Source organism: Silene latifolia, chromosome X, assembly GCF_048544455.1.
Source record: "Silene latifolia isolate original U9 population chromosome X, ASM4854445v1, whole genome shotgun sequence".
Lineage (NCBI taxonomy): Eukaryota > Viridiplantae > Streptophyta > Magnoliopsida > Caryophyllales > Caryophyllaceae > Silene > Silene latifolia.
This window is the reverse complement of record NC_133537.1, coordinates 335,498,007-335,525,472: the sequence shown is the minus strand read 5'-3', so window position 1 is coordinate 335,525,472 and position 27,466 is coordinate 335,498,007. Positions and strand designations below refer to the sequence as shown.

Below are 27,466 nucleotides of genomic sequence, written 5' to 3'. Positions count from 1 at the left end.
TGAAAAATAAAAATTACTCTTATTAAACCAAGTTTCCGGATCTCGGACTAGCCTTCTAAAACCGGGTCATTCGAATTGAATTAGCTTTGCAAAATCAACAAATATTTTCCCCTACGAAGCCCCTCGTATACAAGTCAAAATTATTTTAGCCCTCAAAACCCTTAAAATAACATTTGGAAGAAAACCTCAAATAGAACCCCTTCTCCGCACCTTACCACCGCCGTTGCCGCCGCCGCCGCCGCCGCCACTGCCACCGTAAGTTATCGAACTAACGACCTTGTCCAATCGTTATCGAGAATAATTTCATCTCAATGTATCGTTAATTAATCAATAATCATCATCAATAATATGTTTATATTGCGTTTCATATGCGTGTTTAATTGATTTTTAATTTTATTGATTACTACAGCATCAAATCAATTGCGCGTGTATTAAAGAATTAAAGGAAGTTTAGGGATGGATAATACTGTCGGAGAAAAGATTGTTCCAGAAGTAATTGATAGTAGTAGCAATGAAGTAACTTCAAAGCTAGCTGATATCAATTTGGAGAGTTCTGAGGTTGTTGTTGATGATAATGATGACGTAGCCGAACCGTCCTCCGATGCCAAAGGAGGTGAGGATGTTTCCGTCATTTCTTTACGTTTCCGTTTTGTGGAGTACTAGAGTGTGCAAGTTGTTGCTTTGTATTAAGATGTAGGAGTTGTGAACAAATTCGACTTTTAGGACTTGCCTATGTTGTGTAGATAGTTTCCGTCATTTCTTTACGTTTCCGTTTTGTGGAGTACTAGAGTGTGCAAGTTGTTGCTATGTATTAAGATGTAGGAGTTGTGAACAAATTTGACTTTTAGGATTCACCTTTGTTGTGTAGATAGTTTGGAGTTTGGACTATAGGGAACTAGAGATGATTGTAGTTTAGCTTCTTGTGGTGGAAAATGGGATATGGAATGTTGTGAAGCTAAAAAGAATAAAATGAATGCGAAACAATTGCTAGGAATGGTAATTTTGTATCGTTGTGATTAATTGCAGGTTTTAATTAATTTGACACACACGAGTTAGGGATGATTTTATTGTTACTTGTCTACATACGAGATGTTTAGGTTTGGTTTGACATGGTTTTTTTGGAATATCCGTGTTTTGTGTGGACGCTAGAATCTTGTATGCTTCACAGTCACAAAGCTTATAATGTAGTCTGTGCCATTATCACAAGAAATACTCCCTGTATGCCAATCATTTGTTACCTTTGACTAAAATACCCATCACAGAGAATAAAAAAAGGTAAACAATGATTTGGACAAAGGGAGTATCTAGCATTCTGTTCCAGGCACTGTCACAGGGACACTTGGATCGTTTAGTCTGAGTTTCTGATACAAGAAAATACGAATGTTTCCATGCCCCTGTCCGCATTAGGTTTTTTGATTTGTGTATGGAGGAGTAGGTAGTGTGAATGACGCTAATTACTGTGCTTCTGTATTTGGAATGTGTTTGGCAGATGGTGCAAAGAAGAAGAAAAAGAAAAATAAAAGCAAGTGAGGACCTTCTTTTGTTTCGGTCTCTAGAATCTTGTTGAAACTAGTTTGAGTTTAGTTTTTATGCGTTGACTAAGATCGATTATCTGATTGATGTGAGAAATGCTATCTTCAGGAAAAAGAAAGAACCTTTGCAGCAGACAGATCCTCCGTCTATTCCTGTGGCTGATCTTTTTCCATCTGGGGATTTTCCAGAGGGTGAAATTCAGCAGTACAAAGACGAGTAAGTGTTCTCCATTCTTCTACCAGTCTCTTAGTGCCTATAAACTTTTCCATATTTCCAATGGAGCCAAAGACTCATTACTCTTTGGTTATGGATTATAATGGAATAAATCAAAATGACTCACTAAAGTGGTTGCGCTTCTTTCTTTTGTGAAGTAGCGGTCCTTCGATGCAGTTATCGACGCAATTTTCATCTTGGGTCATTCGGAAACAGCCTCTTTGTGTTGCTAACGCAAGGGTAAGGCTGCATACATCCGACCCCCCTACCCCGTAATTTGCGGGAGCCATTGAGGCACTGGGGTAATGTTGTTGTTGTTGTTTTTGCGGTTGTGTGTTCTTTACTCTAGATTAATTGTTCATCAAAACCCTATGATATGATCTTAAGTGTTCAAATATGTAATTAAAACTGATTCACATAATCACATTATTATTGTTGTCATCATTATTACTGAGGTTTTTGTTGCAAGTTATTATACATGATCTAATTTTCCCTAAATTTTCTCTATGGATTTGTTCACCTTGTGAGTAATGAGGTTTCCTGCAAAATTTGTTAATTGTCTGGTATCAGTGTGCTAGGTTTTAGACTTTTATTTGGGCATGTAGTGATGGTAGGTTAGATGATCATTAGTTACTTTATCTTACCAAACTACCACTTTCCACCATCTGTTTTTATGCGGATACTAACTTTGATTTTTTAGGTAGGTTTTTGTTTTTAGTATCGTTATCGTTGTCATCTACCTATTCACACTGAAACATGACTGTACTCTTCTCTAGCCTGGTTTCATCATTGATGTACGAATTGCAACAAATTACTTGCGGTGCACTCCTTTTCCACATCCAAAGTGACAATCTTGCCTCGGTTTCTCCTTGCTATCCACTTTGGAAAGAGGATTTGTCTGTGGCTACGATTCACATCTGCTTGGATTTGTCTGTGTCTAGGATTCACATCTGCTTAATCTTTCATGTACTCTTCTTATTGTGAGTCAATGCTTATTACTCTTTGATAATGATGTCTGTATATAATAAAACCGTGTTGCTGCTGGTGGTGCAGTAACTTATGGAGAGTGACTTCTGAAGAGAAGAGAGAGCTGGATCGTTTGCAAAAGCCTATTCATAACTCAGTTCGCCAAGCTGCTGAAGTTCATCGTCAGGTTTGTCCTCCTACCTGAGGAACATTAGTTGTTTTGCTATGAGATGCATTACAGTTAGTGATATCTTTGGTTAGGTTCGGAAATATATCAGAAGCATTGTGAAACCTGGGATGTTAATGACCGACCTATGCGAGACTTTGGAAGACACAGTCCGTAAATTGATATCTGAAAATGGGCTACAAGCTGGCATTGCCTTCCCTACTGGCTGTTCTTTGAATTGGTAATTTTTCTTTTTAATGTAGTTTAAATTGTTAGTATGCACTATGCTTTTACCATATCTGGGACTTTATTGCTTTATATTCCTGACCAGGGTTGCTGCTCACTGGACACCCAATTCTGGAGATAAAACTGTGCTAGATTATAATGATGTGATGAAGTTGGATTTTGGAACTCATATTGATGGTAATATTTCTTTAAGATCCTATAATAGGAGTGCTTCGGTTGAATATTATTCGCATTCAAAGTTATATCATTTTGCATTGGCACCAACATGGTTATTTTATTCTCCACTTTGCAGGACACATAGTAGATTGTGCTTTCACTGTTGCATTTAATCCTATGTTTGATCCACTATTGGAGGCTACACGTGAAGCAACAAATACTGGAATCAAGGTATTTATTATTTCTATTAAACTTCAATCCTTTTAGCATTTAAAAATCACTTTGGAGATTGTCACTGATTAGCTAACCGCCATCTGTATCATCGATAAAATAATACTTGGCCGAGCATGATTGCAATTCTTAATTCACTTCGGTTGCCATTGATTGTGTACTAGATCGTCTTAGTTGATATTATGAGTGATGAAAGTCTACACAGTTTTGCCAAACGTTTTCTCCATTACTTAATATTTTATTGTTAATGGCTGATCAAGTGTTTTTAAAAGGTCATATTAGGAATTCAGAGGGGGAAGTTGGGCACTGAATTTTTTTCCAGGGATTTTTAGCTGGAAGCCTTTCTTGAGAATGCCGAGTAGGCCTAATGCTTCCTCATTGAGCCTGGTGCTGCAAGCAATTTTAAAATCCGAATTACCTGTGAAGGTTTGATCTGTTTGGTCGACCATTTGTGGTATGGGATTATTAATACTAATGATAGTTGCAGCGACGGAGTCGATATGTAGCATTAGGCGCGCAGTCTTAAGTTTTATGTTGGAAAAGCGCCGAGGATGATTCACATTTGTTCTTACACTGATTTTGCATACTACCTTTGGCATTCACTATTCGGCAAGAGAATTGGGTGTGCCCAAGCAGTGTAAGCTGTGTAACCCATTATTGGTTGAAATAGAGATGAGAAGTTCATGTAACTTTGCTTGCAGTGTTTTGTGTGTGTCTGGCTAGAGCGGAATTCTCGAACGTTTTGTTAGTTCATCATTATGTAGAGCCATAGAGCAAACTTGGGGTCAGGTTATTTATCTAATTATCTTGCTTCCTTATAGACTAAGGTAACAGGGGCTTTTGTTAATACCTCAATTACGCTTCTTAAAAGGAACTGGGAAATTTTATTATTATTATAGTTAGGATTAGGATGACTTGTTTTTTTGTAGCTTGTTCTCCTTTTATAACGTTATTAGGGAATACCGAATAAAGTTCTGCTCCACACTCCCTTGGAAGAATTTCCTAAATCCTTGGAATTTTTCCATACACTTGGCATTGTAAGGCGTCCTATATACAAATTCACATGAATTTGGAAAGTCGTTTGGTTGCGAATGTAGGAGTTGAATTCACAGGGGTTGTCAACTACCTAGGGAAGAGTAGGTAATCCAATTCCCCATTATGTAGGCATTCAAAACTCCTAGGAATATTGAATGCCTACATTTTGCCAAAAAATTGGCAACCAAGCAAGGTCTTAATTTTTTTATATGGAGAATAAACTATAATGTAATGCAATATATTTTGGCTCCAGATGGAGATAGATGTTATATCCCAACTGACCATTAAGCCTTATTACCTAGCCTTTGAGTAATTGAAAGTGGTTTTCTTACAATCCTTATGACAGAGATCCCATCTTGTCGACATGTGCTTTTCCTTGATAAATCAGTGCTGCTTCTTAGGTTTCAGTTTTGGAGTGTTAACCAAGGATTAAGTGTTACACGTTAGCTAGCTGCCCTTTTGGCCTTTTCTTGTCAGTTGAACTGTTTTACCGTACGTTATTAACTAATGTGTGCTTGTTTCTACATATTAGGAAGCTGGGATTGATGTGCGTCTTTGTGATGTTGGTTCTGCGATACAAGAAGTGATGGAGTCGTATGAGGTTGAAATCAACGGAAAAGTCTTTCAAGGTAACTTTTGTGAAGCTTCATTTTTTATTTATATTTTGAGTTATGATGCTCCATTTGTGCCCTAAATAGTACTGCTGTCCGTTGGAACAATCATACTTTTGGGATACAAACACTTTTTTAGGCTTCTTGTGAGGCATACGTGATATGTGTTTCTGTTGAACTCATCTCATGTTGATGTATTTCCTCATCAAACTCCCGAGTACCAAAAGAGTGATCTGTGATTGAATGAAAGCTGTCGGAGAAAGATATAATGTTCGTGGTTCTAGTCAGTGGACTTGTTCTGTCTTGTTTTATTTTAAATGTTTGAAGTTGACAGCTGTTTGTCTATTGAGAATCTGCTTATTGTGTCAGTTTCCATGTTGGGATGTTAGGTACTACTTTTACTTCATTATTGAGATGGACCTTACAAGTTACAATCCTAGTCAATAAGAGGAGCTGTTTGCAGATTGACTCCCTTACTCCCTTAGTAATGAGCTGAACAATGGAACTCTTGGATTTTCTCCTTCACAGCCACGCTTGTTTTCTTTGTTATGTTTTATAGGTTTAAGTTAGCATGTGCTGTGCTTCCTAGATAAAATTCTGTCACTTGATTTTTTTCGCTGGATCATATTTTTGAAGTACTTGATGTTATTTCCGCAAGTTTTTTTTTATTAAATATAAAATAACCGCATACTAATTTTTTTTATTTTTATAATAAGCGTTATTATGTGTTAATAAACTGCATAAATTCATATAAAATGATTTTTTTTAGTTGTCAATCTTGTGATTTTGGTTGAAAAAACATATTTTGGGTTGGATTTCTCTTTGGTCAAAGTTATGGGGCCTTCGACAACATTTGAAACTTAAAGGGATTAATGCCACAATTGGCTAGAGTAAAGGGGTTTAGTCACCACTTACGCGGTTTATAAAGGCTATCATACATCTTGCCATCAAATGTTACTTGTCTTGTGTATAGTATTTTGCTAGAAGTCTGAATTTGTTGGGCGAGGGCTGCAAATTCGTCAAAAGTGATATAGCTGTTGGTTTAAATTGCAGTTAAAAGCATCCAGAATCTTAATGGACATAGCATTGGGCCGTACCAGATACATGCCGGAAAATCTGTACCTATCGTGAAGGGAGGTGTACAGACTAAGATGGAAGAGGGTGAATTTTATGCTATTGAAACTTTTGGGTCAACAGGTATAAATTCTCACCTACAAAACTTGGTATTGGGCTATGTTAAGTTGTAAGGTTTTACCAATTTGCGTGTGTTAATATTTGTTTGTATATCAATGCAGGTAAAGGATATGTCAGAGAAGATTTAGAATGCAGCCATTACATGAAAAACTTTGATGTTGGACATGTGCCATTGCGGTTACCTAGAGCGAAGCAACTGTTGGTTACTATCAATAAGAACTTCTCCACATTAGCTTTCTGTAGGCGATATTTAGATCGTATTGGGGAGACTAAATATTTGATGGCACTGAAGAATTTGTGTGATGCTGGCATTGTTCAGGTATTAAGAAGTTTATATCTTCCTAACTTTCTGATAGTAGAATGTCTTGCTTCGCTATTAAGAATGCATACATCATCTGGTGACACATCATAGTGAGCCATTTGTTGTACTGCCAGTGTAAGCCTTGGCAGGTTTTTTTGAAGTTCTGTTCTAAATGACCTTAGGCACTGTTAGCGTAGGTAGCTTTAAAGTTCTGCCAGTTTGACCGTTTCTCATGCACATTGCTGCTTCGTTGTCTGTTATATAATAATCTTCTCTGTCTTTCTCACCTCCCCATGGTAGGAGATGGTTGCCTTTTGAAGGTTTTGTTTGTTTGCCTCTAGTATTAAGACATTTCCTGCCTAAGGGCTCGCTGGGGTTGGGACTAAATGTTATGGGGTTCTTCCTATTTTCCTTAATTTTTCCTTACATTGTCCTCAATTTCACAGAACAGCTATGATTGTGTGGATTTAGCATGTATAGGTGGACTGCTATGATTGTATGAGGTTTTGTTTATTATTTAATTCATCAAGTATAGGTGGATTTAGCATAGGTGGACTGCTATGATTGTGTGGATTTAGCATAGCAACCGTAATCTCAGTCGTTTAATGCTCGAAAACCTATGTCATCAGTTACTTGAGCTTGTAAATTTCTGAGAGAATTCCCGATGTTCCTAATCTGCTGCAGAATCTCATTATTGTTGCTCATGTGTTTGCTTTCGTTATAATGTACTAAATTGAAGTGCGGTTCATAGCCACGGGCATTCATGTATAGTTTTTGTTTTGTTTTTGCAGCCATACCCACCACTCTGTGACGTGAAGGGAAGTTATGTGTCTCAGTTCGAGCATACAATCTTACTCCGTCCTACCTGCAAAGAAGTTGTTTCAAGAGGCGACGACTATTGACATCCAAATCGTTAGTATTTCCAGATGTTTGGCCACTATTTATGTCTGTACACAAATTCAGCTTTTGCCTTTTCATTCTCGATACATAGTTGCGCGATAAATTTTTACAAGCTATTCTCAGTTTACTAGTGGAAGTGTACTCAAGCCTCTCATCTTCATGCTACAGATAAATTTTCAATGATTATCCTAAGTCTTGTCTTAACTTCTAATTAAAAGTTAAATTTCCTCAATTCTGTGGGAAATTTAAGCTTTTACCAGCAGCCAAGCTGATAAAAACCGACATGATTTGAAGACCTTTTATGGTAATAGTATACTTCGAACTTGATACTCTTCAAGTAAGGATCATGAATATCCAACATGAGTTGAAAATCATTTTGAAATGTTCAGTGGGGAGAAACTATGAACTATATAGTGAAGGATGGTATCGAGTTTTGACTACCGAGATCCAGTATAACGCGGTTACCGGACTGAAATCGAAACAAAGCTCATGTTTGAATGCAACAAAGATTTAGTAAGTCTCCCTTGTGACGGGTCAAATTCTACCTACATTGGTAGATAAGACAAAACAAAATGCTACTCCCTAGACAATTTGCTTTTGTCTTATCGGATATGCCTGTCACAAATGAAAATTTGTGCATCTAATTAGAGTTAAATTTCCTAAATTTCAGGGTGAATCGCTTCTTAACACAAGCGAGTGTATGACAAATTTGACAATTAGTGGGAGAGTTGATAAAAACCGTGATCTGAAATGTTTGTGAGAAAATATGAAATGTGTGAAGGATGTTATCGACTATAGAGATCCAGTATTACGCGGTTACTGAACCGAAACCGAAACCGAAACAAAGATCGGTGCGAATGTAGTTGATTCGGTTAAACCCGATCCGAAATCAAACCAAATGATCCATTCTGGAATGGTCTGTTAGGTCACCGCATCGCATTGAACTTGAAATTAAGGTCAGTCCGAGTGAAACCGATTCGACATAATCCGATCCAAAACCGATCCGAATATTACACATTGACCGATTGATGCTATATCATCAAACAGATAAAGTACTAGTAGTGCCTGAAACAAAGACTCAAAAAAATGGCAACGAACTACATTCTAAAAGGAACAACAAACCTTCTCATCACCTCCTGCAATCGCACCATATCAACAATTCCTACACCTTCCACCATCCGATTACTCCCATTTTCCCCCTTTCTAAACCCTAATTTTTCACCTGTCTCCCTCTCTCTCCCCTCCTTCGCGCACCGCCATGTCCGCCTCCAATGTACCGCCGCGGAAACCACCACCACCTCGCCGGATACGGCGCCGCCACCCGCGGCTCCACCCGCGGCGCCGGATATGGCGGCAGTGAGGGAGGCGGCGGGATTGCTGGATATAAGAGTGGGGAAAGTGTTGAAGGCGTGGCGACATCCCGACGCCGATACGTTGTATGTTGAGGAAGTTGATATTGGAGAGGATGAGCCTCGGACGATTTGTAGTGGTCTTGTTAAATTTGTGAATATTGATCTTCTTCAGGTTTGATTTTAATTAGGATTTATTGTTTTGGATTTTCATTGTGTTTAATTGTTGGTAATTTGGGGAGTTAATGTTATTAGTGTAGTGGCGGAACCAGGATTTTTAGTTAGGAGACGAAATTTATTAGGAGACAAATAGTTACTTATGTAATGTGGTATAACTTGGAAAAGTTTGAATGTTTTACTCCATTGAATAGTTTACCCTTACTTTATTTTGTGAGGAGGAAATAAAGCAGGTGTAAGCTATTGACTGGGACGGAGGGAGTAACTAATTGTATGTTCGGTTTTACGACTTACGACACCCTATGATTGTGTATAATTGTTGGTAATTTGGGGAATTAATGTTGTTAGTCTGTGTAGGGGCGGAATCATGATTCTTAGTTTAGGAGGCGATAAATTTTAGAAGAGATAAAGTTCGAAAGTTTAACTAATTGTAGGTTCGCTTTCAGAAGACACTAATAGAAAGTAGGTAAAATTACAAATATATACAATTATGGTGATTGTGTATGGTTGTTGATGATAGTATATGATGATTGTCGAGGGTGGAACCAAGTGGAAAAAAAAGAAGCGGAAAGTCTAATTAAAAAGTTTCGAACTTTTTACACTGGAGTACCGGACCTTGGAAGTAATTTAAAGTTGCTATGAAGTAATGCTGGATTGTTTGTGAAAAGTTGTTCACAAATTGAAGATAGTATTCCCATTATTTAAGCAGAAAAGCTTCAATATCAATCACCTGTTATCACACAAGTTGTTAGTTCTTAGCTAGTGAGAATCACGAGATACTGGAGGAGTGGAGTAGGTTGAAAGTATACAGGCAAGTCAGGCGATGATTGAATGATGATGTCTCCCCATTTGACTCGAATGTATCGTTTATGACTTTATGTTCTGTAGTATTTGGATAAAAGTATTTTTTTAGATACTCTTGTGGTTTTGTCGCTGTTGTGGTTGTTTAGTATTGGAATTGGCAGTTGAATGAAGTTAAAGATTTTTGAGACGTTAGTATAATTTGTAGGGCATTCTATTAGATTCATTCGTATTTATTTGTTTGCAGCTGAGTCTGACAAACCAAGAATTCAGGCTAGTTTTGTATGTGGTTGACTGCAGGATAGAAAGGTCGTTGTTCTTGCCAATCTGAAACCAAGGAATATGCGTGGCATCAAGTCAAGCGGCATGCTCATGGCTGCTTCTGATGCATCACATGAGAATGTTGAGCTTCTTGTACCTCCGGAGGACTCAGTCCCTGGCGAAAGAATCTGGTTTGGCTCAGAAGATGAAAAGGAAAATCAACCTGATGCGGCATCTGCCAATCAGGTATGAGTTTTATCAGTTACGCTTGCTCCGCTTTCTTTCATGAATGCAAAACATGAGCCGTGGCCTTCTTGTACCCCACCGTGTGCTCTGCATCTGTGGAGTATAGAATTCGGCAACTGTGTCCCAACGAGAAATGATCCATGTGCTCTTTGTGTGAAATTCATTTGATGTCTAACTTCCGATCACTCGTTCACAAAAGAGTACAACAACAACAACAACAACAACATCAGAGCCTTAATCCCAAAATGATTTGGGGTCGGCTGACATGAATCATCCTTTCGAACCGTCCATGGGTGAACGCACGCCTCAAAATGCGAATAAAAAGGGGAAAATGAAAAACAAAAAGGAAGAACGAAAATGTAATGGAAAGTCAAGGTAAACTTAGGGGTATACTTACAAAATAAATGCGTATTCAGATTTTAAATTAAAATAAATGCGTAGATTTTAAATTAAAATAAATGCGTATTCAGATTTTTGCACCTACAAAGAATGTGGCCAAATACTCGGCTTAGTCTGATACTCTGATTGTTTCGGTGTGTACTTCACTGCTTTGTCTTATTGTCTATTCTAAGTTCTTACTCCTTTTATTTTATGTGACAGCAACATATGACTAAATTCTTCTCGAATTGTAATAATCTTGGTTCGGGCAAACTAGATTTTAGGCTGTTTTACGTGACCGTATGCTTGTGCTACTCTAATCCTCCATTTTTCCTACTAATTACCATTTTAAGAACAGTTTGTCGTTGACTGAATATGTGCAGATTCAGAAGAAAAAGGTGTGGGAATTAGTCCAACCTCATCTCAAGACTGATGCTGCTTGTGTCGCAGTGCTGGACGGGCGTTTCATGATGACATCTGCTGGTCCTGTGGCTTCTTCGTCCCTGTTGAATGCAAATATATCCTAAACTCGTGAGCTTTGGAAATACCGTTTGAAAATTTAGGAAACTTGAAGGATGTTTAACCTAGATTGTCATTCTTAGATCTGCATTTATGAACAAGGCCATTTTGAGGCTAGTTAGTTTGATATGACATGGTTGTAAGTTATAACATGGTTAGAGCAAATGTGAGCATTGCTCATGAAAATGGCCGCAAAATTTGCGCGACACCCTATCAGCTAATTGAAAAAAAGGAGGGAGTATTATTAAATTTCTTTGTTAATAATTCCGGTTCTTATGTGTGGCATAAAGTCATCCGACATGCTCATGGCTGCTTCTGATGCATCACATGAGAATGTCGAGCTTCTTGTACCTCCTGAGGACTCAGTCTGGTTTGGCGCAGAGGTTGAAAAGGAAAATCAACCTGTTGCAGCATTTAGCCATCTACCAGTCAGGTGTGAATTATCAGTTACTCTTCGTCTACTTCTCTTCAAGATTCAAAACATGAGACGTGGCTTACTTTGGTTAGAGATGAGAGAATAATAATAATAAATCGTTAAGGCCTGCACCGCAGGTGCTCTACCCAAACCCGAGCCCAAGCTTGAGTCGGGCTGGGCCGGTGCGCACGTATGTGTTTAGACCCAAACCCACACGCCCAACACTCCCAACAAAAACCTACTTGGTCCACGCAATTAACCAATAAAGCACACCAGACTATAAACCAAGGAAAGAAAAGTTTCCCACCGATGTGGGACAATTTAGAAAACCAAAACTTTGTTTTGGCATATGTTTCACAGCCATCTTTCCAACCCCCCATATTGACACGGCTATCGCAACCCTATCAAAAATAAAACCAATCGGTCTCTATAAAATGTAGCAGAGGTAGTCGGTTATCGAATCCACAGGGAGATGAAATTTTGTATGCTAACTAAGTCTGTCTAAGTAACCGTTTCTTGGGGTTTTGATTATTTTTGGTTCTAAACTACGAAGATATAAGGGGGGAGAGCGGAGAAGGAACAAGGACTATATTTTTAAGGAAATTGACAAATAGAGAGAAATAGCTAGGACAATCGGTTCACCATGGTTTTCTAGGAGTCCAATCTAGGGTCATAGGTCAGCATAAACTTGGTTCGCAGGGTAATGAAAAGGTCCTTTCGATCCGCTATTCGCCCTAAAACATTACTAGCTTAGCTTTCACCCTCATTAGAATGCCCTAATGTTCATTGCAAGTCTTACCCCTTCCAATCTTTCGACTAGGTCAAGATGTACCAAATCAATTAGCTAATTGCGTCGACTCAAGCAACTAATCGCTATTAAATGCAATGATTAACAACACAGACCCAATTTGTACCAAGCCCTAATCACCTATTCATAATCTCCCTAATTACCATGGCTCCCCTATGTCCTAGCATGAAAGGATTAGCTATGCATAATGGATATTGAGGAAATAATGACAAGCACAACAAGTAAATTAAACATGATGGTTAATTAGTAAAGAGATAAGAGAAAGAGCAATCAAAGAAAAGAGATTAAAACAAGAATAAGATTGCAATAATTAATTGAATTAAAGATCGAGAATACCGATTACAAAGCAGTTCCAAACAATGAGTTTTTTAGGTCTCAAGAGTAAAGTCCTAAGAGAGTAGATGAGAGAGCGTGCCGTCATTCTCCCCCCTCTTATTTATTCTGAGATACGAAATATAATATCCGAGAATTAACTAAAAGATTGCGTTATTGACAAAAGCTCTTGATCGAGCAGAAATAAACTACTCGATCGAGTAAGATAATGGAAAAACATCTCGATCGAGGAACATAGAAAATACCCTCTCGATCGAGCATATTAAAGCACTCGATCAATGATCTTCAACATCAAAGGTACTCGATCTACCGGTTTTGACAACCAATCTTGGTCGATCGAGCATAATAGCATTATATCAGCGTTGTGACACCCCCATATACCAAGGAGCCTTAATAAAACCTTCCCTAGCATATAAGGACATCACCATCTCGGTTACCCGAGGAAAGTAATCACCAAGGTTCGATAAAAGAACATTTATACTTATTTTACAAGTGATATAACCAAACTACTAATACAAAAGATACATCTCTTCAAAACTATATAAATTACTTCTGTCATTACTCGTGAAGACTCATCCCGCCAAGACTCCAGCTACCATCCAAGACAACACCTGCTAAGACTGACTGCTCACCATAAGGGATCACGACAGACACAACAGAAACAAACAAAAAACAACCACACAAGGTCAGTAACTGAAGAAACACACCAACCACCGGCATAACAATATAGAAACAACAACATTCACACAAGCCACATCTCCTCCAATCAATCACCGTCACCGACTGTCCACTGGACCAGCCCTGCCAGTGGGGGACCGCAGCCGCTCCCACCTAAGCCCCGCTCATCATACTGAGGGATAACTCTGTCCCATATATTAATGTGCACATCCCCTCCCGTGGCGGGTTCCACGGAGGGCGAAACTAGGGCGTGAAGCAACTCCCGCAAGTGACTCCACTCAGCCGAGGACGCACCTCGAGAACCATAGACAATCAATCACAAACAGCTGCATCACAACAACAACCAATGAAACAGCACACACCAACCGATTACCATACACAATCAGCCACACTGACACAACAACAATACAACAACCGTCACACTAGACAACCAACATAAACTGAGTAGGCGAACCTACCTTTAGCCAACCGCAACAATTAGTTGACCAAACACATGACATCAACCAAGCAAGCAACCCCTATACAAACAGCATAACAGCCTATTACTACCATCACAGTCCTACAAGGAACAACAATGACAGAGATGATGATGATGACATACCTATGCATTGTATATTGGCGTCAAGACCGCTACCCGACTCAAGCAAGCTATCCCCAAGGCACAAGTATCCTCAATGGCTCCCACGGAAGGAATTAAGGTGAAGGGAAAGAGGTGAGGCGACATCTAGGTCTGAAGAAAGAAGGCGGAAATGATTTGCGATCCTAACAAAACACGATTATAGACCCTCACTGGAGAGACGCTACTTAATCAAGTAACTAACTTACTCGATCGAGCGACCCCTACTCGATCGAGTACCCAAGCTACTCGATCGAGTAGCCTCTACTCTATTGAGTACCACTCATCCCCAAAGTCTATCTTGACACAAGGCATCTCTTGCACGCAATCCTTAAGGCTATCACATGCCCCCAAGGCCGGTCAACGTTGGTCAACGGGTCCCTAAAAGGACGGGTATTACAGTCTTCCCCCTTAAAAAGATTTTCGTCTTCGAAGTTCAACTCACCCTCCCCCAAACCACACGACAAGAAACCAAGGTCGACATCACCGTTTACCCGTCACAGGTCCACAACTCTCTAAAAGTATTATCCCACTAAGTCATCATCATCAACCGTCCAAACACACCACATATTCAAGCCTCTAAAAACCACTACTTGAGTTACCGAACACACCACATGCAACAAACGATCCTATCACAGATTCAACAACGTGTGATTCATAGTCACATAATGCAAAACTACAGAGGATAACCCCGCTATTGTTCATGGTATCGTCTTCTCATTATGACCACCTTCTCATTATAACACGTAAATTACTCATCTTTTACTTAAATATACAATTTCCTCAACAAAATTATTAAAACAACTATAACCTCGTACTTAAAATGTAACAGAGACATTATAAAATATTACAAACATACGGCAAAAATTGTTATAATTTCGGCTTTTTCTTTTGCGACATTACTCTTCTCCTCTAAAAAAGAACTTCGTCCCCGAAGTTCACCATCAAACGACTTTTCTGCCACTGAACCCGGCACATATTGCACCTTATCGACATTACTCACTAATCAAGAGAAGTAGTAGCACTCATAAAAGCAGCAGCACATGTGTGAAAGGAAGGACTTTGGTTGACAACATCTTTGTTTTTGTTTGAAGGCTTGAAATCAGCAAGATAAAGGCCATGTATTTGCTTACCAAGGATCAAGAGTTTGTTCAAAGAAGGGACGTGAAGAAGGCAATGGTTAGGGGTAAAGATGATGGAAGAAGATATATCCTTAGTTAATTAGCTGGTGGATGAAAGATTAAATTGAAACTCAGATACATGTAAGATATCCTTTAGATGAGAGTAATATAGGTCTTGGGTCTTTATAAACCCTGGGTAAGTTTAAGAAATTTAGTATGATACCACTTTCCTAAATATTAAGTTATTGGGTTTAGTTTTGGCATCATAATATCAGTCGACTTGTGCTCTTATTGAAAAGTGAGATGTTATGGAAATTTCATCTGACTAAAAAGGCGTCGGTCTAATATGTCACTCATCGAGTTACATAATAAAGGAGGCGTTAAAAAAAAAAAACAGGCCATCCTTACGATAAGTTAGTCTGGATACCTGATGACTTTCAAGTCAGACAAGTAAAAAAAATTTTTGTTATCCGCCAAGTCTAAAAAAATGACAGGGTGACGTCAAAAAAAATTCCGCAAGCTACTACCCTTACGACAAGTTGATGACGCTACTCGACTTCCAAGTCAAAAGAAAAAAGTCGCTCGCCAAATCAAATAATGATAGGGTGACGTTACAAGAAAAATGAATTGTCTCAACGACAAGTTAAGGTGCCCTTGACTTTCAAGTCAAATACAAATTCACCCGCCAAGTTGGATAACGATAGGGTGACAAAAAAAAGATGGATCATTCTTGCGATAAGTTAGGGTATTCATTATCAATTTCCAAGTCAAATCAAGTCAAGTAGAGCCGCCTTCGCGACAAGTTATGGTGTCCATCATCGACTTCCAAGTCAAAGCAAAATGTATCGAGACCTCGCCACGTTAAGACACCAAAAAAAGGCGCACGTGACAAGGTCCCGAGGGGGCAATTTGTAGGCACGGAAAATTTATTAAAGTACCGAATAAATAAAATAAATTAATTATTTTGAGTTAATACCAAATTTTAACTTAATTTAATTATTTTGTCCCGATTAAATGAAATGTGGGTCGATTCGGATTACCAAAGAAGTTATTCGGATCACTAAACCCGAAAAGAAGCAAACTTGGGCCAAGTTCACTAATAAACTCACAAATGGGCCTGTGACCACCAAAGTCCAACAATGAGATTTGAAACTCTATAAATAGAGCTCACCTCATTCATTCAAAGGGTTGAAAAATTCATAATTGCAAAGGAGCTAGAGAGAACAAGGTACAAAATTCCTACAAATCCTCTATGTCAAAATCATTGCAAGCAGTCAAAGGGCACATCAAATCGTGCCGCCTGCGTTGAAGATTCAATCACAAATTCAAACCTTCAAGAGAGATTCAAGTCATCGCGACCCTCTCAAGAAATCAAATTTGTGATTAAATTTGTCTACACGCGCACCCCTCACGTGTACCCCGTACACGTACCCCTTACGGCATATTAGAATCAGAGGATACATTAGAGATTGTACACGTACTTTTTGATATTTATTAATAAAATATAATTGTTTCCTTGTTTTGTATTTCAGTTATCGCAATACAAAATTTGCTGTTACAATGTTTTCCTAACATTTTTTTTTATTTCTTTAGTTTATCGACATTCTTATTTTCATTTCTCTTCTACTCATTTTTTCGTATATTTTTTTACGAAAATGCGATTGTATGACCGTCGTATCTACCATATGAAAATTTAAGCATTTTTTGGTAAAATAATGACCACTTTTTTATAACTTAAGGTCCCCCCAAATTGTTCATTATTAACCAAAAAGTAGTCACTTTTTACTCAAAAAACACGAAAAACACTATCATACAACAAAATCTCTTATTTTCTTAAACTGATTTCTCTTTGTGATGATTTATCGTTTTTATCTCAAATTTTTCACATTATTTGCACATGTGATTTTAAATTATTATAGTTTCTATATTTTCCCGGTGATGTACTCATTTTCAAAGAAAAAAATTTCTCCATATTGAATTTTGGGTAAATTGGTAAAACTACCAACTTTAGTCATCTTTTTCATAATCAATAGCAACATAATCAAAAATTAGTAATCACTACCAAAATATTAAATTTTTTCTACGATAGGTACCAAGTCGCCTTCTTACTCTAATTTTTTTTCCTACTTTAAAGGTGTTTTCATCTAAGAGAGGGGTTTTGGAAGTGGCCGAGTGGAGATTTGTACTTGAATGATGGCTTTTTAGACTTTTTCAAGTAGGTTGAGATTAGATTTTCAAGCGACTTAGTACCGATCGTAGAAAAAAAGTGAATATTTTGGTAGTGATTACTTATTATTGATTATGTTGGTACTGATTATGAGAAAAGGTCCTTATATTGTTACTATTTATCAATTAACCCTTGAATTTTTTATATTGATAATTTTTCCGATATGTTTTTTCCTTAATTTATTTGTGGAAGATCATTTTTTTCTTTTATTTCTCAGCGCACTTATTTTATTTAATCAATTTTGTAATCTAATTGTCGTTTTTTTTTTCACTCCTAAAAAAATTTTCCCAAACTTTTTTCTCACCAAGTTAAATTTTATATCAAATTCAAATTTTTCTATAAATATCTTACAAATAAAGTTGTAAATCAAATTTTGAATGAACCAATTGGACAATATGTTAATTTTAGATTTATCAAAGATAGATGATAAATAACTTATTTATTTAATTTTATATGTTGTGTCCTTAAATGTGATACGATCATTTAAGATTGTTATTCAAGATTATAATATTTTAATTAAAAAATTAAAAGAAACTCACGACTCTAATAAACAGAATTATATATTAAAATAAATTTCTTAAATTAGAAATGTTTTGAAAAACCTGCAAAACGTAATTGTGATTTCTAAAAGAATATAAAAATTTAGACGATAAACTTTTCTTTGCTTGCATATAAGTTTATAAAATTTTAAAATCTTATTAAAGTAAATAAAACAATAAAAATATTAATTAAATTAATCAAAGTGTTTGCAAAATTTTATATTTAAATGCATTTTCATATTATTTATATTTGATTAAATTTCTTTTAGATTTTAGGTTTGCCTTAACATGAAAATATCTTAATTTAAGTCGGAAAAGATACTCGCCGCGGGAGTTTGTTAGTCCGTGGCAATTTTTTTTTTTTGCCACGGAACAATTCGTGGCTAATTAAAATTTCGTCACGGGTGTGACATAGTTCGTGGCTAAAATGATTATTTGTCACGGGTGTAGCCTATTTCGCGGCGCAAGTGACTTTTTGCCACGGGAAAAATCATCCCGTGGCATAAATTTTTTTCCAAAATAATGAATAAATTTTTCCCGTGGCTAAGCAGATTTTAGCCACGAATTATAAATTCCCGTGGCATAATTCATGGCGCAAGTGACAATTTGTTGTAGTGTTAGCCTATAGTTTCTCCCGGTAAGAACACCGTGTTTGTAAGTCATGAACTCCTTGGTGACCATCATAATCGCAATCATAGGCCCAAATCTCTTCCCAGGAGCAATTATGCCTTTTCGATCATGAAACTTGCTTAAGTTTGTCGAAGAAGTGAAACTCTTGTAATCAAGTATCTTTGATCTTGGCAATCCCTATAAACGAAACCAACCAAATAGAGTCATAACAACAAATTATTATCAAAGTGAAACATATAAGGAATCCCAAGATACTAATATATACCTCTATATATTTCAATTTTCTCCCCTCCACTGGAGCAGCAAGATTATAATTGTGCTCAGAACAAATCTCATCAAACTGGGCATAGTCAAGTACGACAACTTCGTAATTAAACGGTTTTGGCGTCATGGCATCCACCATATGTTGAACCGAAAGCGGTGGTGTGAATTCTTTCCCTTCCTCGAGACTCGCAACGTTGTATTTCGCTTGTATGGCCTCCGTAGTAGCTAAGCTCATACATTGACCATCTTCCTCACCAGCTTGAACAACACACCAAAGTGAACAACAATCTTAAACACATCACTTGGATTTTGTGAAATTTTCAACCTTTCAATTTTAATACACACCAATAACAGGAAGGACATAGTCTAAACTCACAACGCAAGCATAAAACAGAAGAACAATACAAAATTGGGTTAAAAAGATGCCATTTTTCTTGTTATTTGACAAAAGAAAAAAAATACAAACTTCCAGAAAATTAGCAACAATATAACACAAACATAGGGGGAAAAAATACGAAATTTTGGCTAAAAAGATAAGGTTTTTTGAAGCTATTACCGTGTTTCCTTGGATGTAATCTCTCTGATTTAGCACGGGAGGTAAGTAAGATTCCTTGTCAAAATCCGTAAAGAACCGTTCAGTAATTGGATTAGCTGGAATAACGTTCATGGTTAAAAGTGGGGAAACTTTGTTGTTATTGTTATTGTTGCTGCTGCTGCGGAAGGAGTGAGGTGAAGAAGCGAGGGGGGGTAATATTCTGTTAGTACATCTTCTGTGACATTGCTAACTACGGAATTTGATCAATGTTAAAATTCAATTTTCTATTCCAAACGACAAACGTAGTACGTAATATTCTTACTTGTGACCATTATAGAGGTGGTAGTGTGGTCACTCGAATCGGTTTAAGACGGTTCGGGTTGTGACGGGTTGGGCTAATAGATTAAGATCACTTATTAAGTTCGAGTCAGGTTTTAGTTAGGTCAATAACTAAAACAGGCCGTTTTGGGTTTTGGGTCGGTTGACCAATGGATCAGGATATACGGAGTATCAGTTTAATAATGGTATCATAGAATGGGTGGGGAACTGGACCAGGGATGAAGGCAGCAGAGACAAAAAGGAAATATTATAAGGGGGCTTTTAAACATTCGAAATTTTCAAATTTCAGCGGGAGCGACCCTGCTAGTCCCCCTCGCTCCACCACTGATGGCAGGCAGAATTTGACTTAGGAAGGGCGAAATACTAATGTTTGGAGAATATAAGATGTCGTCAATCAAACAAAGAAGTGATCGGTGGTGGAAAGTAATTAGGGAGCACCTTATAGATTGAAGAGGTTTATAAGTGATGGGGCATATTCTGCACCGCTGACCAAGTCAACATATTGAACAAGGTCAAAGATATCCACAGCAAGTCAACGACTTAGACAGACTAGCCGATGCAGCCCATCGGCATGTTAGCCTGGGTCTCGGCGTGACTACCTGCCAGCCGGGACACATACCCGCGTACTCATATCCAAGACCCCTCGGCGGTGAGTCAACATGGCCCGCCGGCCTGCCTTAGGTCCCTCGGCCGAGGGGTAGATCAGTCTTTCCACCTGCTAGCCACTTGGCCACTTGGCCACTACGTGACAAAAGGGGAAAGCCTATAAATACTCCTCAACCTTCATTGAGGAAATGATCCCACAACTTAACCTAAATACACTATTCATCTGGTAATATCTTCCTTATCTCTCTACAATACACATTTAGCCAAGTAACGCAACTTAATCCTTTAAGTTTACTGACTTGAGCGTCGGAGTGAGTACGCTTGGCATAAAGCCGAGCCCTCAGTTCGTTCATTGTTGCAGGAGAGGCCGAGAGGAACGATAAAGGCAAGAGGGGTTCAACTCAAGACATTATTCTACAGGCCAAGGGTGGTAACGATACTTGCTCTGGAATTATACCCGGAACAATTGGCGCCGTCTGTGGGGATAGACACTAGAAGCTAGTCACATTCATTCCCAAACAAAAAAAAAACAACAAAAACCCACCCAAAAAGCTAAGAAAATGTCGAAACAACAAGACGCAGTCGTGACCGACGAAACCGCATTCTACCAAGATGATACTTTCAACAATTGCCGAGTCGTGCGGCCCTCCACCGGCGGAGTAATCCAACCGAGTTCGGGATGCCAATAATACCCGACACGCCGCGCGCCAACCAGGTCACCATCATGGGACATGTGGTTGACGTAGCAAAACCGAAAATGCTCCCGGACCTAATCGATGTACGCCTGCTCACACTGTCACGCCGACAAGAGCGGCGGAAACCGTCCAGGAGACCAGGGCCCAAAACGTGACTCCGAGAAATTTGAACGGAGCACTAGGAGAAGCCGACCCAGTCAAGACGCCGGGGGAGCCCAAAGTGGGCGCGGTAGACCTAAGTCCTTCCCACACTCGTGGGAGGACAGCGTCCCCGCCGCACGAACGAGGCTTACCCCAAAGGAGCCAGAGGAGTCCGACTCAACAGAGTTGGAGGAGAAGTCCAAGCCGAAGAAGGAGTCCTTCCCGCTACGAGGAGAGGAGCCGGATTAGGAACGCGAGGAGCCGATCGCTGCGTGTCGTTCGGCACGTGGTCAGACAGCCCCTCAGCGCCTACGTCCTAGAAATCCAGGTGCCGACTAAGCTCAAGTTGCCACCTCTGTCATACAAGGGAGATAGCGATCCAGCCGACCACGCTGAGGCTTTCGAGTCTTACATGTCGGTATGGGAGCAGCCCGATGAGGTCTGGTGCCGAGTTTTCCCAACAACTCTGCATGGAATGGCTCAAAGTTGGTACAAGGGGCTTCCCGACGACTCGGTATACTATTACGCCGACCTAAGGGACGCCTTTCTAGCCCAGTACGCTTGCAACAAGAGAAGGGCCGTGGAGACATCGGACCTCCTAACTATCAAGCAGGAGGGAGGCGAGTCTCTACGAAACTATGTGAAGAGGTTCGACGGAAAGGTCCAGCAGATTCGAGAAATCAATCCCGAACTGGCGGCCTTCGCGCTGATGAAGGGCCTCCCAAGGGGAGATTTAAAAAATGAGCTCATCAAGTGCGGAGGCCTGGGCTTGGACGCCGCCAGAAAGTTGGCCGACCAAGCCATCAAGGTAGAGGACTATCACAAGACCTGGGTAGGCCCCAGCGAGGCCGAGCACTCAGAAAAGAAGAGCCGCCGGGAGGACAACCCGGATGAAAGACGCCGTGACAACAACAGGTCACGGTCCGATGAAAGACGCCGTGAGAATAATAGGTCACGGTCAGACAAGACTGCCTGGAAACAAAGCTCGGCGGATGCCGGGGGGAGCTCGGGAACGTACTACAAAAAACGGTACGATGATCATACCCCCCTAGTCGTATCGGCCGCCGAGGTCTTCGCTTTGAGCAAGAACGAGGGCCAGAAATGGGAAAGACCCCCTAGGCCGAGGAGTGACGGTGACACGAGCCAGTACTGTGAGTACCACGGCCACACCGGACACTTAACCAACGATTGCCGACACCTGAAGGATGCCATTGAAGAGCTGATCCGGAAGGGGAGCCTCGGCAAATATGTTGCCAGAGGCCAAAAACCAGATGTCGGCGGATCAAATAGCAAGCCCGTTTCTGAGCGAGTAGGAGTAGTCAATGTCGTCATCAGGGACAACGAGAGCGGTGGGTCCGCTCATGGGCACAAACGACACTTGGATGAACCTCATCAGGCCATCAACTTTGTGCCCAACACAGCCACCCCCGCTCCCAACATCCCCGATATGACCATCGGACAGGAGGACTACGAAGGAGTCATCGCTCTTCATAGCGACCCACTTACAGTCCGCCTGGACATAGCCAACCACTCGGTGAAGAGGTGCATGATTGACACAGGCGCCTACACGAACGTTATGTACAGAGAATGCTTTCTCAGCCTCGGTCTGAGGGTTGAAGATTTGAGCCCCTGCACCAACCCGTTGTACAGCTTTTCTGGGGCCGGTCTGGTACCCCTGGGGTCAGTCAGATTGCCGGTGAGGTTCGGCGAGGGAGGTGCAGCCAAGAATGTTATATCTGAATTCGTAGTCATCGACGGCACATCTGCCTACGACGTTCTCATAGGTCGGGTCACCTTGAGCGAAATCGACGCTGTGATATCCATCCGGGCCCTGACATTGATATATGTCTCGGACCGGGGGGAGGCGCATAAGCTCGTCTCGAAGAACGAGGAGGATCCCGGTTTATGGGAGGTTTACGCTAATGGCCCCTCCACGACGAATAGCTCGAAGGCCGACATCGTTATTATCAGCCCAAACGGAGACGTGTTTGAGCACGCCTTGAAGCTTACCTCATTGGCCCCAAACAATGAATCCAAGTACGAGGCGGTGATAACCGGAGTTGAGCTAGCTAAAACCGCCGGGGCAGAGCGTATCATGGTGAAGACAGATTCACTCTTAGTGACCAACCAGATCCGAGGAGAGTGCGAAGCCCAGGACTACGAGACGATAAGGTATCTAGTAAGGGTGAGAGAGCTGTCGTTCTGAGAACTAAAATCCTTAGGATACAAAAAGTACACCCCCAGATCTGGAAACGACCGGACCATTGGCATGGTCGAAGGAGCAGAGACCGAGGAGGTAGAGATTGATCCGGGCCGCACCGTAACCGTCGGTGTCAACCTGGAACCAAAATTCAGAGCCGACCTCCCGGACTGCCGAGGAAGAATAAAGATGTTTTCGCATACTCGGCGGCCGAGATGCCAGGCGTGAGCCGGGAGGTGATTGTTCACAAGTGAACGTACTCTCCACCGCTCGCCGATCAAGCGAGAGAATGAGGAACTCCTCGGCCGAGAAGGACGAGGCCATCAAAGCCGAAGTAGATAAATTACTAGCGGCGGGTTTCATCATGCCTTGTACTTACCCTGAATGGTTAGCCAATGTTGTAATGGTGAAGAAGTCATCGGGGGCATGGAGAATGTGTGTAGACTTTACCAACCTTAATAAAGCATGCCCCAAAGATTGTTATCCCTTGCCTCGAATAGATAGTTTAATCGACGCCACGGCGGGCTACACCATCTTGAGCTCGCTGGACGCCTTCTCGGGGTATCACCAAGTGTTTATGGCCGAGGAAGACATGCCTAAATGCGCATTTATCACCGCCAACGGCACATACATGTACAAAATGATGCCGTTTGGTTTGAAGAACGCCGGAGCAACGTACACGCGGCTGGTGGACAAAGTGTTCCGAAACCAAAAAGGACGAAACATTGAGGCTTACGTCGACGATGCTATTGTAAAAAGCAAGTCCGACAGCGAGCATCTGACCGATTTACACGAGACATTTTGTTCAATAAGGAAATACAAGATGAAGCTCAACCCAATGAAATGCAACTTCGGTGTCCTCAGGCGGGTAAATTTCTAGGTGTACTTGTCAGCGCCAGAGGCATAGATGCCAATCCGGACAAAGTCCGAGCAATCCTAGACCTGCCGGAACCAAGGAATCGAAAAGAGGTTATGATGCTGACCGGGAGAATGGCGGCTCTCGCCCGTTTTATCTCTCGGTCAGCCGACAAGAGCACCCCATTCTTCAAAGTGTTGAAAGGAAATAAAGACTTCAGTTGGGGGAAGAACGAGCACGGCTTTCAAGCAATCGAAAGCTCATCTTCGACTCTCCCAACTCTGTCGGCCGATCATGGGGAGACGCTATACCTATACATAGCAAGTAACCTCGGCCACGGTCGCGCCGTGATCATCGGGAAGAAGACAACAAGCAACACCCAATCTACTTTGTCACCATGTTTGTTGCCCCGCAGAGAGAAATTACCCACCGATCGAAAAAGCGACCTTCGCCGTCGTCGTTGCCACAAGGAAGTTAAAACCCTACTTCGACGCACACCCCGTGACGGTCCTAACCGATCAGCCGTTGGAGAAAGTTTTGGAAAAATTCGAACAATCCGGCAGGCTCATCAAATGGGCGGTGGAACTCTGGTTTCGGTATTGAGTACAAACCAAGGCCTTCGATAAAGGGGCAAGCACTTGCAGATTTCTGGCGAATGCACATATCGGGAAGAGCCAAACCCAGGCATATGGGAGGTCTACACCGACGGCTCCTCCACGACGAACAGCTCAGGAGCCGGCATCCTTATCATCAGCCCAAACGGGGACGAGTTTGAGTACGCCTTGAAATTCACCTTCTCGGCCTCGAACAATGAATCCGAATACGAGGCGGTGATAACCGGAGTCGAGCTAGCTAGGGTCTGCTGGGAGCGAGAACACATTGTGTTGAAGACAGGACTCGTTATTGGTTACCAACCAAATCGAGGGGAGTATGAGGCTCGGGACGACGGAATGGTAAGGTACCTAGAAAGGGTAAAAGCCGACATAGCAAAGTTGAAATCTTTCCAAATCCGGTCGTTCCCGGATCCGAGAACAACCGGGCCGACACTCTCTCCAAGCGGCCACTCAACCATCAAGAATGTCACCGAACCGTCTTTGGTAGATATCGGGAATGCGAAAAGCATCACCGAGACCGTCGGCATGGTGGGTAACATAGAGACCGAGACAACGTGGATGACTCCGATAATGAAATACAAACTTACGGTGGGTGAATTCCGGAGGGCCGCAATCCCTCGGCCAAAATAAAAAGGATCGCCGCCAGGTACTTGGTGTTCGAAGGGGAACTGTACAGAAGATCCGTAATAAGACCACTCTTGAAGTGTGTCGGCCCAGCCGACGCAGAACTGATACTGACAGAGATTCACGAAGGCATCTGTGGACATTACATGGGGGCAAGAACACTAGCCCACAAAGCTCTCGAGTGGCTACTCAGCCCACCATGCTTCAAGATTCGAACAAAGACCAAGAAATGCACGAACCTATCGATGCATGCCCCGGTGATACACGCTCCCTCCGGGGACCTACAACCGGTGCTTAGTCCCCTTCCTTTCGCACAGTGGGGGATGGACATGCTAGGGCCGTTCCGACGACCTCCGGAGGAAGGAAGTTCTTAATCGTCGCCGTTGACTACTTCACTAAATGGGTTGAAGCCGTAGCAAGCGATACCCGGCGAAGACCCAAAGAACGGCCGTCGAAAGGTAATCTGGGAAAATGTTATAACTCGCTTCGGATTACCCCAAGTTATGGTATTCGACCACGGCCGAGAGTTTTGGAGCGACCTGATAATGAACTGGTTAGAAGAGCTTGGCATCAAGTTTGCGTATTCCTCCGTCTGCCACCCACGAGCAACAACGGGCGGCGGAGGCGGCCAACTAACAAAACAATCCTCAACGGTTTGAAGAAGACAGTTGAAGACCTTAAGGGAAGATGGGCCGATGAACTACCCGGCGTCCTGTGGTCCCTTCGGACGACGGAGAAAGAAGCAACGGGGTACACCCCCTTCCACCTAGTCTACGGTTCCGAAGCAGTCCTACCAATTGAAGCAGCGGTACCAACATTCAGAACGGCCACCTTTAACCCAGTTGAAAACGAGGAGGGCCTAAGAGCCTCCCTAGACCTGGTCGAAGAAAGCCGAGATACGGCACGCCTCAACTTGGCCGTATATCAAAACCGGATGAAGAGAGCCTACAACCGAAGAGTCCACAAAAGGGACTTAAGAATGGGAGACCTAGTCCTAAGGAAGTCGGCTGCCACCAACAAAGGAAATATTCATGGTAAACTGACGGCAAACTGGGAGGGTCCCTACAAAGTGGTCGAAGAAATGAGGCCGGGTACATACCGACTGACAGACATGGGAGGTGTGCCTTTGATGAGCCATTGGAACACCGATAACTTGAGAAAATACTTTGTATAGCGGTGGAGGTGTCCAAACCCATTGTGGACACCCCAACGCACGATCATAACAAACAAATAAATCGCCCAAGTTTTCCATCACAGTGTTTATCCCCTCCACAAATTGCCACCAGGCAGGAACTCAAAGAGAAGAATTGCTATCGAAGCCGCAACCCCGATTACCTCGGCCAAAGCCGAGAGTGACGGGGAACACGCCGGTCGATACGCTAAAAAAGAAACGTATACTCAGCGCAATTGAGACGCCAATCTAGCGGTCAATATGCCTACACAGTTACGAACGCTATCGCAGCCGCAACCCCGATTACCTCGGTCAAAGCCGAGAGCGACGGGGAACACGCCGGTCGATACGCTAAAAAAGAAACGTATACTCAGCGCAATTGAGGCGCCAATCTAGCGGTCAATATGCCTACACAGTTACGAACGCTATCGCAGCCGCAACCCCGATTACCTCGGTCAAAGCCGAGAGCGACGGGGAACACGCCGGTCGATACGCTAAAAAAGAAACGTATACTCAGTGCAATTGAGACGCCAATCTAGCGGTCAATATGCCTACACAGTTACGAACGCTATCGAAGCCGCAACCCCGATTACCTCGGCCAAAGCCGAGAGCGACGGGTAACACGCCGGTCGATACGCTAAAAAAGAAACGTATACTCAGTGCAATTGAGACGCCAATTTAGCGGTCAATATGCCTACACAGTTACGAACGCTAAAGACGTTAAACACAGTTGAGACATGCATTCAAACTGCCTCGGTCATGCCGAGTGTA

At 41.5% G+C, this 27,466-nt stretch overlaps 2 protein-coding genes across 2 annotated transcripts; both read left to right on the top strand.

Moving 5' to 3' along the window:
• The first annotated feature begins 57 nt into the window (after positions 1-57).
• Positions 58-7,756, top strand: LOC141618971 (methionine aminopeptidase 2B). Its single transcript, XM_074436016.1, has 12 exons — positions 58-255; positions 410-613; positions 1,490-1,526; positions 1,642-1,749; positions 2,800-2,899; positions 2,974-3,119; positions 3,210-3,301; positions 3,417-3,511; positions 5,079-5,175; positions 6,211-6,354; positions 6,453-6,670; positions 7,444-7,756. The coding sequence occupies exons 2-12, from the start codon at positions 457-459 to the stop codon at positions 7,552-7,554; spliced, it is 1,305 nt and encodes a 434-aa protein (XP_074292117.1). The 5' UTR covers positions 58-255; positions 410-456; the 3' UTR covers positions 7,555-7,756.
• An 843-nt stretch (positions 7,757-8,599) lies between these two features.
• Positions 8,600-11,532, top strand: LOC141618969 (uncharacterized). Its single transcript, XM_074436014.1, has 3 exons — positions 8,600-9,076; positions 10,180-10,386; positions 11,148-11,532. Exons 1-3 carry the CDS (start codon positions 8,639-8,641, stop codon positions 11,289-11,291), a joined length of 789 nt encoding a protein of 262 aa, XP_074292115.1. The 5' UTR covers positions 8,600-8,638; the 3' UTR covers positions 11,292-11,532.
• Positions 11,533-27,466: the final 15,934 nt, after the last annotated feature.

What these genes read in the sequence shown, in the direction of transcription:
- LOC141618971 (XM_074436016.1), top strand. Translation starts at nt 457, where the DNA reads ATGGATAATACTGTCGGAGAAAAGATTGTTCCAGAAGTAATTGATAGT. An exon ending in CTGCTGAAGTTCATCGTCAG is followed by an intron (nt 2,900 to 2,973) that starts GTTTGTCCTCCT and finishes ATCTTTGGTTAG; the next exon opens with GTTCGGAAATATATCAGAAG. An exon ending in GTGATGCTGGCATTGTTCAG is followed by an intron (nt 6,671 to 7,443) that starts GTATTAAGAAGT and finishes TTGTTTTTGCAG; the next exon opens with CCATACCCACCACTCTGTGA.
- LOC141618969 (XM_074436014.1), top strand. Translation starts at nt 8,639, where the DNA reads ATGGCAACGAACTACATTCTAAAAGGAACAACAAACCTTCTCATCACC. An exon ending in TGAATATTGATCTTCTTCAG is followed by an intron (nt 9,077 to 10,179) that starts GTTTGATTTTAA and finishes GGTTGACTGCAG; the next exon opens with GATAGAAAGGTCGTTGTTCT. An exon ending in ATGCGGCATCTGCCAATCAG is followed by an intron (nt 10,387 to 11,147) that starts GTATGAGTTTTA and finishes GAATATGTGCAG; the next exon opens with ATTCAGAAGAAAAAGGTGTG.